At 40.8% G+C, this 13225-nt stretch overlaps 1 protein-coding gene across 3 annotated transcripts in view; it reads right to left on the bottom strand.

The window, feature by feature from the left end:
• The window catches only part of adamts6 (ADAM metallopeptidase with thrombospondin type 1 motif, 6), a 77165-nt gene that overhangs the window by 57288 nt on the left and 6652 nt on the right, over window positions 1–13225 (bottom strand). For all 3 annotated transcript variants that reach the window (XM_040007316.1, XM_040007315.1, XM_040007317.1), the window contains 4 exons: window positions 10102–10247; window positions 7464–7507; window positions 2695–2800; window positions 977–1123 (listed from right to left, as the gene is read on the bottom strand). In XM_040007316.1, coding sequence (XP_039863250.1) covers window positions 977–1123; window positions 2695–2800; window positions 7464–7507; window positions 10102–10247 — 443 coding nt within the window. The remainder of the gene's footprint in view (window positions 1–976; window positions 1124–2694; window positions 2801–7463; window positions 7508–10101; window positions 10248–13225) is intronic.

Consider the following 13225-nt stretch of genomic DNA (forward strand, 5'->3'; position numbering starts at 1 on the left):
TAAGGGGGTCCTTGACCTCATTCTATGATCATTAAAAAGGCATTAGCAGCTCCATGCTACAATAGCCGTTACTAGTATAACACAGCTGGATTTCTGACAGAAGTCTGCTGCCGGCTGAGTTGCTCTGTGCTGCTATAGGCTTAAATATGGAAAAAGAATTTGTGGAGCAAAAAAGATCATGACTGTAGTTATATTGCACTGATGTTAGACATTCAGAGTCTCTGCCATCTAATAAAAAGACAAAAGTGCCAGAAAAAAAAAAAAAAAAATCAGGGATTCGCAAGCGTGAAGAGCAGTAAAATTTCAAGGAAGGCTTCAAATTGACACGCCTCCTCTAAATCATGCTGTGCAGAAATAGGTGTAGAAGTCTGTCATTGTAACGATTATCTGTTTGTTCTGTTACTCCAGATGTTTTGTCTAGCCTCTGGAAAAGAAACATTGGTGTGTCCTCTACTATGCCAGGCTGGCAAGACTCAAATATCACTGCCTCGTTTATTTATGTGCTCCAATTCTTTCTCCTTTTTTTGCCTCCTTTGGCCAATATATAAAACAGCAGAGCAGTGGTTTAAGGCAGCTGGCCTACACATCACCACCGAGAACCCACATGAGCTCTAACATCACCCGCCTTGTGGTGCAAGGATGCAGGGGTGGAAAGCACTCAGTTATCATACGCAGCCACAAGGAGGTCTGGCAAAAGTCTCAGTGATGAAGTGGATGTGAATAAGTAGGGGAAGGCCTCGTGTACAAAGCAGCCTAGCGGGTCCAGCCACATGGACCAGCCAGTGGCAGCGGGTTGTAAAGAGAGACAGCTGTGAGTAAAAAAGGAAAACAGGAATGCACCTTTTTCTCTATTGCACACACACACACACACACACACACACACACACACACACACACACACACACACACACACACACACACACACACACACACACACGCCCACAGGGAACAACCACCACCCATATCACCCACTTACTCGAGAAAGCTGGTGATGTAGTCTTTGCTGCAGGCAGACCAGGAGAAAGGGTTGGTGTTGGCTGTTATATGAGCAGCCATCAGTTTGGCTGTCTCGTGACCTTTGGTACCGCAAGAATTCCCAATCCCATCATGGTTCATCCCAAAACTAAAACAGAAAAAAATAAATAAGAAGAGGAATTAATGCAGCTGGGAGAAATGACCATCTGGTCTGAAAGTGGTAGTTAATTGCACAGTTTAGATGGGATCTCGCTGGACAGTTAAGGTTGCTGGATTGTGGATGTCAACCTCTGTGGCTGTAAAGATTGAGCTCATTGGCTCTAAAACAGCTGTGTGGAGGGGTCAAGGGTCAAACCCTGTCTGGGGCTCTGCAGGAAAGAAGAAGTTCTAATCACCACTCGGATGCCTGTCTGTCAATCACTGCCTGCAGGTCTGAGCAAGCCAGGGAAGGAAAGTCAGCACAGACTGGAGCGAGGAGTCAAGACCCTTTAGATCATTACAATGAGCAGCTCCAAACTTTGAACACTGTTCTGAAAGCTACGAAATAGTTTCTTTCACACTGAATTCATGTTGGTTATCAATGGTTGCAACAATTCATTTTCAGAAAAACTTCATCTGTCATTTGAGAGAAAAGTTTCTCATTACAGCAGGATATCAAAGCTTAACTTTCCCTCACAGTCTAGTGGCGCGAATCAGGTCTAATGTATATAACAAATCCAACCACATTGCACAGACTGAACCTGTTTTTCTAAGGCTGGCGTTTATGACATTTTACCCTACTCGGGAAATAAATCAGGCCAGTCGAAACCCCGCTGTAGTGTGTTTTTTTTATACATCCTCTAGAAGCAGAGACTATTTTTACAACTGCCCCACAACAGAAGCAGACATGAGACATAATAAAGGAAATCGCCATCTTGCCTAACTCTCGAGAGAGGAATACACAGACTAATACATCATCATTATTTTGCTTTATATTCAGGAAGAAAGAGGCCGAGGTATGCGGACACTGACATTTGCATGAGGAAATATGTGCAGTTACAGTCTGCAAGGGGGGGGGAAAAAAGACTATATGCAAGTCCGGCAAAACCAGGCAGTAAGTAATGTTTGTTTAAGAACAGGTCGTGAAAGTGATAAAAGGTTTGAAGACGACCTTAAGTAAAAAGAGGGCATTTGCCAACACCTAAAACTGCTATAAAAGGTGCTACATTTGTGGAAAGTTTCATTCCCAAAAATGTAAAAGGAAGAACTTCAAGTCCTGCTTAGAAATCTGCTGATATCAGCAGTGCCAATACTCATATTGAGGGATTTTATGCCACCAGAGAAGTTTAAGTTCTGAATTAAAAAAGGTCTTTTCAGTCATGACGTCATCAAAAGGATCCATGAATAAATATTGTCGGGGTGTAAGTTCATTGTGGATGTGCGTAAGGTGCCACGGCAAATTATGCTATAATCATGAAAAAGTATAAAGACAAAAAAGGAAAACTTTTACAAGCCATGATAAGGATTAACTAAGGGATAATAATTCTCAAGTCAAAGTAGACAGAGCTGCACCACTTTAAATTAATCAGACAAGTTCTGTTAAGTAATTTAAATGTGTGCCTTCAAAACCAAGCCATTTAAGGCCCTCTGACTTGGTCCCACCACCTCTGCAATACGCATCAGGGAGTAATGTCAAGTTTTATATTTTATATTAGGATCCTAAAAACTCTTAAAACTCACTTGTGGCCAATCTCGTGCGCAATGGTGAAAGCAGAACCGAGGCCGATGTCTTCATTGATGCTGCAGCTCCTCTCTGGCTCACACATTCCAGCCACTGAGGCCAGACCTAGACATACACACATAAACACACATGCCAGACAAACATACAAACACAAGGTTGAGGCAAAGCATTCTTAGGACTCGCTGTCATAAAACTGGGATTCCATACATAAGCTACTGTTTGCAGCAGTGCTGAGAGTCAGCTAGTCATGGCTATAGATTCACCAGGACAAGTCAAGCTTAGCATTTGCTCCTAAATGTATGTTGTTTTTTGTTTTTTACTTAAACGGGGATATTGCTGGAAAAGGTTTATACACTGGATTTCATGTAACTAGTATTCTGACAAAAAACTGACAGAAAATAGAGTTGTTTTTTCTCATTCCAAAAGCAAGACTTGGAGAAAGAGGCAGAGAGAAAAGAGGGAAAAGGGAGAGGAGAGGGCGTTTCAAGTTAAAAACGCTCCACAATCCAGGTGTCGCAGGTTCTTTTTCCCCTAAAGCCTGACAGGTCAGATAGGGAGACTGCTGGCGATCCTTCACAGATTACATCTACAGGTGACTGGAGAGTGGATCATATGACACTGCAAAGCAGGTGTGTGTGCGCCTGTGTGTGCGCGCCTGTGTGCGTGAGAGAGAGAGAGAGAGAGAGAGAGAGAGAGAGAGAGAGAGAGAGAGAGAGAGAGAGAGAGAGAGAGAGAGAGAGAGAGAAGTACTTTCTATTTATTTCATGTTGGGTTGAAGAGTTTTTCCCAGGTTTTCATATATTTGAGAATAAATTAAGGGGAATCCTGTCACTCTGGATAATCTCAGTCATTTCTGTTAAGTTTTACTTGACATTTTAAGTAAATTTGTAAAAAAAAAAAATGCAATTAAATGCTGTTCAACAATGGCAGGAGAGGGTGCAACAAGATGAAAAATTAAAAGTGCACCAGTTATAGAAATATGATATGCTTTAAGCTTCCTCATTAGTTTGAAACAGCTCAGGTATTTCCATTGCAATTTAGAGAAATTACTTTTTTTTTTTACCATCACATCTTTTCCACTTATCATTACTGTCATTTAAAAAGGACACTTTTTAAATGACAGTAAAGCTAGTTGGATTCCGCTTTAGGATGATAAATGACAATAAAATACAGAAAAGCAAATACACATCACCCCATTCTGATGGAGAGCAGCATTACAGTTTGCATAGAGTAATAAATACACTATACTGACGCTCCACAGTGTGCAAGTTGTTGATATTTTACATTATTTTACAGCGTACCTACTGAAATGTAAAACAACACTTTCATATAGTAAAAGATATGACACTACTGTGCTGCATAATATAGATTTTACAAACAAAGTCACTTGTTTGGTTGCCATTATAATGTTTAATGTACCTTCTGTAATCACCATAAAAATGGAAAATGTCTCTGTACCCTCACCAATGTACCCTGAAATCAGTTTCTTTAAATTTCCATTCTCTTTATTCACCACACGGTTATCCAAAAGCTCCTGTATTTAACACCCTGAAGATACACGCTGAATGGACATGACTCATCACTACCAAGGAAGAACGTCAAAGGCTGAAAAGTGAGGCTGGTGTGTTAGTGCCAAAAACTGCAGTTGTGTATTGGCAACTTGGGCCTGGCTCCAAAAGCAAGTCAGGCTCCACAGAGTCCCAAAAATGAAAATACCCAACTTTACAACACAAAGCACATTTTTTTATAGCGGAATACATAGCAGTTTTGGCCTTATTGATAGTTCATATCTTAATAGCAACTTGGGGTTGCTATGAAGGGTGGTGAAGGGGTGTGCCATCCAGTCATCCACATAGATGGCAGGTGGAGCTGTACCCACTGGTGTCTTCTGAGTCTTACCTCTGCTAAATATTGTCCCTTCACTGGATCTTTCTGCCATGTTCGTGCTGTTGGTGCATTTTGGATCAAGTTATATGTCCAAGGAAGTTGTGCCTTAGCTTTGAGGAGTGACATTCTACTTTATTAGTCTGTTATGCAACACTAATTAACCGATACTGTGTTTGTCTGTGCCTTACAGTTTATAAATGTAGCTTGTAAGCATTAGCTGATAATTTAGCAGGCCACCCTTTCCTCTCAATAACAATGTGATGGCCAAAACACTCACAGTGAGGCTTCAAAAAACCCCAAATCAATGGGTGACATCACGGTGGCTAAGTCCATCTTTGATTTAGTCAGCAATCTTGGTCATCATGGTGGTCCACTGCTAGTTAAACCTTAACATTACACTTAGCCACACACAAGCTGGAAACCACATCACACACCCACAATAATTAAAGTCTAAATGCAAAATAGCTAAAATAAACATCACAGCACTACATAATTAATGATTTGAGCCTAAGCATGTACATTCCCATGAGTCTTTGAACTTGCCACTGTGTAAATAACCCAAGCTACCACCACCTTGGGTTGCTACAATTTCAACTCACGTTGCTACTCTTTCTTTTTAATTTCTTTATTTTGACTATGTGCATTTAAGAGTTAAGTTGTGGACGTACTAAAGCAGCGGTCCCCAACCTTTTTTGCGCCACAGACCGGTTTATGCCCGACAATATTTTCACGGACCGGCCGCGGATAAATACAACAAAATAAAACTAGTACCGGTACCGAAAAAAAGAAGATTTATTCATAAAACACGTGAAAAGACCAAGGAAAGCCGAGTAAACGATAAAAACGATAACAAAATAACGCTGAAAACCGATAAAAACCCTGAAAACTATACATTTCACACCTGAGCCCCAACACTCACGGACCGGTACCGGTCCGAGGCCCGGGGGTTGGGGACCGCTGTACTAAAGCATCACAGTGAGACTCAAGTCTGACTTAACTAAAAATTAGAAAATAGGGTATTAATATTTATATATTGATATGAATGAATATTTTTTCCTGAAAGGTATTAGCATTTAAAGTACCAAACTGTATTTACAAAAGACGGTACATTACTGTTTACTGTACTGTACATTCCCTGTATATTTTTTTAGCAGTTGATACAAAAACATCTTGCAATACAGTTGTGGGGATTTGTTTGGACTTTCATTCAAGAATTTTTCAAGTGCTTAACATGTGCATAAATCATGTAGATAGGAGCAGTTACTGTCAACAGCTTTCAATTTTCTTTCTCTTGCGAATAAGCAGTTACCTCTGAATTTAGACAAATCAAACCAAAACTAAATGTCTGAATGGCTTCATGCAACGAACGTGAGCAAGAAAATATGTTTATTTTTATTCAGCTCGCATGCACCAGAGCGGTTTTCCAACTTGCAGTAGAAACTTTTGCAAAATGTTCTAATGATAAACTTTGCACACCTCTTTTTACACTGTTCATTAGCTACATAACATGTCATTTGGCAACCAATGCAGCTTCACATCTTCCTGTAGCGCATGCATGGACTCCTCGCTTGCCTGCTAAAAGTGGCATGGCCTTTGTGTCCTCTTTACTAAGAGGCTAAACAAGAATAGACTCGCAAATCAGGAGGCCACTGAAACCATTACTGCAGGAAAAGAGGGAGCCTGAAGGTGAAGAGAAAAGGAGGAGAGGGAGGGAAAAGAAGAAGGGTGTGTGTGTGTGTGTGTGTGTGTGTGTGTGTGTGTGTGTGTGTGTGTGTGTGTGTGTGTGTGTGTGTGTGTGTGTTCGTTCGGGTGGGGGGCAAACATGGAGTGTAAGCTGTTTTCTTAACTCCAGGGTGGACTGTGCATTATCTCCACGCCCATGATTACTCTGCGACCCTAAATGCCAGCAGTCTGACCCGAGAGCATGATCCCTGGGAGGAAAAGGAGGAGGAGCAGAGAGGGAGGTGGGGGTGAGACAACGAGGAAGCCAAGCAGATGCCAGGGCAATTAAAAAGACCAGGGAATGTGACGAATGCGGTCAATCTGTCAAACCACCCCTGAAGTCACGATATTACCTCCAAGATATACTGTGGTGCCTGCAGGCTCCAAAAAAGATAAGATGGGGAAAGAAAGAGCTGGGTGGGTAGGAAGGTTTGAGGTGGAACTGAACAACTTGAGACAGAATTTTTTTTTTTTTTTTGGGGGGGGGGGGGGGGGAGTGATCTGCCACCACTTGCTGTCCTTTTTCCACCCCCAGTAACACCAGAGCGTGCATATCACCCACTCCATCTCCCTCCTGCATACTCTAACACCCCCTATAATTGTCCTTTTTCATTTTCCTTTCAACCCCTCCTCTTCTTCTTCTCCATCTCCCCCATCTGCCACTAATCTCGTCTCTTCTTCATCCCACATTTCTCCTCCCCCCTTTTAAGTCTTTGCCCTCCTTAACTTTCCTGCACTTCCTTTCTCCCTTTCAACCCCCAGTGGAAGTGTAAACACTTTAGACAAACTGAGGTTGGAGGCAGAGGACAGAGACAGAGGAGATTTATAAACTAGAGGTGACCACAGCTGTCCAGGTTCAGGGCTCCTGGCCTCAACAAACAGAGGAGAAGCCACTGAGGAGCTATAATAACACAATGGAAAATATCCTTCTTATTACGTCTCACCAGATTTGTCAAATTTGTGTTCTTCTACACAAGATTGCGAAGGCTGCTAAATAAGGTTTTCTTGAGGACACGTTGAATGGAAAATAAAAACCTCTCCAAAGAGCAGGAAAGGATAAACTCCAAAACTAGACATTTAATGTAGTCAGCATCACATAAGATTACAAAGGAAACCTAATTTAACATATATGAAATTTATATCAGCCTTTTTCACTCACCTAAGGTACCACAAGGTTTGTTCTTGTAGGTGCAGATGTCATACCTAAGAACAGGCAAAAAGAAGAAGAAGAAGGTCAGAATACTCAAACTGTTTATGTTTAATCACAGTCTGGTCAGGTATAATGTCACCTTTAAATCTTTCCCTTGTAAAGACAACCTCCCCTGTACCCTAATGGCTAGTTTTGACCCTCAGTATATGTTTGTTGACTATTAGAATAGCTTCTGGGTTTTTCCAAACATAGCTGCATAAGCAGAGACCCTCACTAACTTCTGTTATACACCCAGTGATTTTGTTTTATAAGCAGCCCTAAATATGACTGAAACTGCTCAGTCCAGAAAAGAGCTTCAAGTGTTACTCCTAACAATATCATATACTAGCTTGGGTTGTCAAGTCAATGGATATCCACTGATTGCACTTAATTTTTTTCCCATTCAGCAAGTGATTTCAAGTGGTCACGAGAACCTGGTCGTCAATAGGTTAAGCGCGCAACACGCTCAATGGGCGATCGTGGCTCAAAAGTTGGGTGTTCGTCTTGTAATTGTAAGGTTGCCGGTTCAAGCCCCGGCTCGGAGAGTCTCGGTCGTTGTGTCCTTGGGCAAGACACTTCACCTACCGCCTACTGATGATGGCCAGAGGGGCCGATGGCGCGATATGGCAGCCTCGCCTCTGTCAGTCTGCCCCAGGGCAGCTGTGGCTACAACTGTAGCTTGCCTTCACCAGTGTGTGAATGTGAGAGTGAATGAATAGTGGAATTGTAAATAAATATAAATAAATATATATAAATGCAATCCATTATTATTAACCTCTGGCTGACCACTTTTAATTGTAAAAACTATAGGACAGGTTACCTGGTAGGAGGTAACCTGTATCTAAACAACAGTGGCCTGACTCAGACTGATTGCAATCACTCGCAGACAGATTGCTAAATGTTTGCAAATAACTGTTGTCTAATATTTAGGCGCAGACATATTGCTAATATGTTTCAAGAAATTTGGGTCAATCTGTCCTGATGAACGCCACTCGTTCCTGACAGTCTATTGGTAAAGGTTATATTTTAGTTACATGCCGTGGGCTCTTTCACAGTTAATACAATAGAGCAAAAAAAAAAAAAAGGAGGTCAGAACACTCAGACCCACAGTGCCCAAGGAAATTTTTACAGGATTGCATTCAAATTAATGAGACAATCATACCAAAAGCTTTTAATCTATTAAAACCAAGAGCACAGCAACTTAAATTTTACCCTCCCACCACCACCTCCACCATCACCTACCACCCTCACTCCTTTGTCTTTGAATCACTCCTCTCTCTCTCTCTCTCTCTCTCTGTTCTCTTTTAAGTGACCCTACTTGTGACTTTTCTAATCCATTTTTGATTTATTCCCCCAATTTTTCAAAGGTTTTGACACCACCCATTTCAAAACAAAGGCTGGACAATGACATCCTTGTTTTATGCTAACAAGAACTTTCAATCATTCATTCACACTGATCCATGTTACCAAAGATCTGCAGGAAAAGTGTTTGTGGCTAATTTCATCACAGCTATTGAAGTGGTGTATTTTTATAAACCAAATTCATTTAAACAAGCCCATCCATCCATCGATTCATCCATTCTCTATATTATAATATAGAGAATGGATGAATCGATGGATGGATGGATATAATATTCTAATCCCCAAGAAAAACAATGTGAATATCGTATTTATTACTTGGATTTTGCTGTGAACAAACTGTGACAGATGATAGATTTGTAGACCAATGTTTGTTTGCAATGACCATCAGGTATAACAACCTAATGGGCCTTTTATATGTCAGAGCATTGGGTCTGTCAGCTTCCTTAGAGCTCATCTGTAACCAAGTATCTAAGTTAATTCATGCCCTCAAACTGAAATGTTTTTTAAAAAAATAGTTTGTGAGTTAAAAGCCCTTTCCATGATTTTTTTGGTTTATGAAAACAATAACATTTCTCAGCTTCCTGCTAAAAAGGGAAGGCCAAAAAGGCAAACTCCATGACCACTGCAGGCAGGCTCTATTAAGCAGCCTTTGCTGTTTGTACAAAGTGACGCTAAAACTAATAATAAAGCCAACAGCCAAAGAAGCTGGAGGATATCAACTGGCAGACAACACGGTAGCACTAATGATAAAAAGGCTGTTTTATGCAAACTAGAGAATCAAAAACTTTGCCTTTGGCAATGTCAATCACAGAACCCCATCCTGCTTCTAGATAGAAGCAGCTGGAGGAGTATACACATCAGTTGCCAGGTTAAGTAGCCAAAACAGTTCTGGCAACAATAAAGTCTATTCCAGGTAATGACAGAGTTTTATTATTTTATGACATAAATTGCGGGATGACAGGTACATTACGTCCGTAACAGCACATTTTACTTTCAAAACGATGGCATTTATTCCCGTGAGCTATTACAGGTAAAGTGTGCACACAAGACCTGGACTTTTGGATTTTCCAGTGCTGTAGCTGTCGGCATTTGCTGAAGGCACACCACAGAAAATAACCTGTATTTGCTCAAGATGAGAAAATTACAAATAAAGTAAGAACTGAAAAATTGTATTTCAACACTGGACTATTATAATGGTGTGTGAGCAACATGTTGTCCTGTTCTGTAGCTGTTAGCCAACTCTTACCGGGTGATTAGGACAGCATTGTCATGATGAGCCATCCCATTCTCTGGAATACTGTTTCCATCGCTGTGATGAGACAGGATGGACTTCTGCCACTTACAGAAACTGTCCAGAGACTTGTCAGCATGATGATTAATTTCCAGATTTGGCTGCAAAAAACAGACATGAAAAACAAAGTGATAGAAGAAAACGCAATTTCCATCAGCACGAAAAAATATTGGGTGATGCTAGATACGTGCAGTTCGTAATTATCCTCTGCAAATTTGAACTAAAATATTTACCATAGTTGGCAGTATTTTACCAGCAGGCATGTTCAAAAGGTTCTTTCAAATTTTGATATTTCATTTAAGCCCTACATTCATTTTCTCAACAGGCTTTGCTTTTTTTGCAGGTAAGAATGTGTTATTAACGACTTAAAGCTGAGGTTCACTCACTTCACCATCTCATGGTACAAACTGGTAACCTTACAAAAGTACAGCCAGCTCCTACTTTTAACTTAAGTTGACATCTCTTCATCACAAACACAGATGTCAAGTCTTACCATCTTTCTTCATATTCCACTTTGGAAGGTTTTATACTACTTTTAAATAAAGGACTTTACAAGAGATACCTTTAATGTATCATGATGTTTTTCCCATGTTATGTTGTGGCCATAGACATTATAAAGGATGGATGCAGCTACCATGAACTCATCCATTGGTTTATTATGTCAAGATGAGCAATTTTGCCTTCATCGACTTCCTGTTTTAAAATGAGTAACGTGATCAGCAGTAAAATTGCATCCTCGTTGGCCAATGACTTTTTAATCACAAGTCGAGCATACAGGGAGTGCAGAATTATTAGGCAAATGAGTATTTTGTCCACATCATCCTCTTCATGCATGTTGTCTTACTCCAAGCTGTATAGGCTCGAAAGCCTACTACCAATTAAGCATATTAGGTGATGTGCATCTCTGTAATGAGAAGGGGTGTGGTCTAATGACATCAACACCCTATATCAGGTGTGCATAATTATTAGGCAACGTCCTTTCCTTTGGCAAAATGGGTCAAAAGAAGGACTTGACAGGCTCAGAAAAGTCAAAAATAGTGAGATATCTTGCAGAGGGATGCAGCAGTCTCAAAATTGCAAAGCTTCTGAAGCGTGATCATCGAACAATCAAGCGTTTCATTCAAAATAGTCAACAGGGTCGCAAGAAGCGTGTGGAAAAACCAAGGCGCAAAATAACTGCCCATGAACTGAGAAAAGTCAAGCGTGCAGCTGCCAAGATGCCACTTGCCACCAGTTTGGCCATATTTCAGAGCTGCAACATCACTGGAGTGCCCAAAAGCACAAGGTGTGCAATACTCAGAGACACGGCCAAGGTAAGAAAGGCTGAAAGACGACCACCACTGAACAAGACACACAAGCTGCAACGTCAAGACTGGGCCAAGAAATATCTCAAGACTGGTTTTCTAAGGTTTTATGGACTGATGAAATGAGAGTGAGTCTTGATGGGCCAGATGGATGGGCCCGTGGCTGGATTGGTAAAGGGCAGAGAGCTCCAGTCCGACTCAGACGCCAGCAAGGTGGAGGTGGAGTACTGGTTTGGGCTGGTATCATCAAAGATGAGCTTGTGGGGCCTTTTTGGGTTGAGGATGGAGTCAAGCTCAACTCCCAGTCCTACTGCCAGTTTCTGGAAGACACCTTCTTCAAGCAGTGGTACAGGAAGAAGTCTGCATCCTTCAAGAAAAACATGATTTTCATGCAGGACAATGCTCCATCACACGCGTCCAAGTACTCCACAGCGTGGCTGGCAAGAAAGGGTATAAAAGAAGAAAAACTAATGACATGGCCTCCTTGTTCACCTGATCTGATCCCCATTGAGAACCTGTGGTCCATCATCAAATGTGAGATTTACAAGGAGGGAAAACAGTACACCTCTCTGAACAGTGTCTGGGAGGCTGTGGTTGCTGCTGCACGCAATGTTGATGGTGAACAGATCAAAACCCTGACAGAATCCATGGATGGCAGGCTTTTGAGTGTCCTTGCAAAGAAAGGTGGCTATATTGGTCGCTGATTTGTTTTTGTTTTGTTTCTGAATGTCAGAAATGTATATTTGTGAATGTGGAGATGTTATATTGGTGTCACTGGTAAAAATAAATAATTGAAATGGGTATATATTTGTTTTTTGTTAAGTTGCCTAATAATTATGCACAGTAATAGTCACCTGCACACACAGATATCCCCCTAAAATAGCTAAAACTAAAAACAAACTAAAAACTACTTCCACAAACATTCAGCTTTGATATTAATGAGTTTTTTGGGTTCATTGAGAACATGGTTGTTGTTCAATAATAAAATTATTCCTCAAAAATACAACTTGCCTAATAATTCTGCACTCCCTGTACTTTGGGTAATCCTCCTTTGTGAAACACAGAATAAGCTACATTTACAACTCAATGTTTTACTCAGCATGACTCAAAATGAGTGACTGAGCCCATATATACATCAACAAGGTTTTTAACAAGGTCAGGTCCAAGAGCAGGTTTAACTTAGAATTTTATAGGAATGCAAGTTTTTTTTAAACCACAGTTATTGCCCCCTTTATTTGCTTAAAAGAACGGAGGTTTAAGGCACTTCTCCATTTGATTTACGATTGATTAGCACCTACGTCCTGCTGTTTAAATGCAGGTTGATTGATCATTGGCAAGTGTGAGCACCTCTATAGCGGCAATTGGCAGTTTGCTGGCCTGGAGTATTTTGTTGTATGTTAACATTACACCACAATCAGCCCAGTGGATATCCCAGCTAATTCACCCTAAGATCAGATTGTGCAATCCTCAGAGAAATTGTAAAAAACCCAAGAGCTACATTTCAGACTCTACAGGTCTCAGTCCTTTGGACAGATGAGCCCAAATCTGAGACATTTGACCATAATGCACAATCCATCACTGGGTGTCAAACACAATAGAGATTTGACAGTGAAAAACTTTCTTTTCACATGACTTTATACCCAGAAACCTGGAGGCCTATTGCCTGCTGTCCAAAAAATAGCATTCACGCAAAACAAAAATGTAAAAAAAAAAAAAAAAGCTCAAAACAAAAAAAAGGGCACTGAATTTATTGTCATGCATTGACAGCTCTAAAC

The sequence above is a fragment of the Simochromis diagramma genome, unplaced genomic scaffold (genome assembly GCF_900408965.1).
Source record: "Simochromis diagramma unplaced genomic scaffold, fSimDia1.1 OVJJ01000682.1, whole genome shotgun sequence".
NCBI lineage: Eukaryota > Metazoa > Chordata > Actinopteri > Cichliformes > Cichlidae > Simochromis > Simochromis diagramma.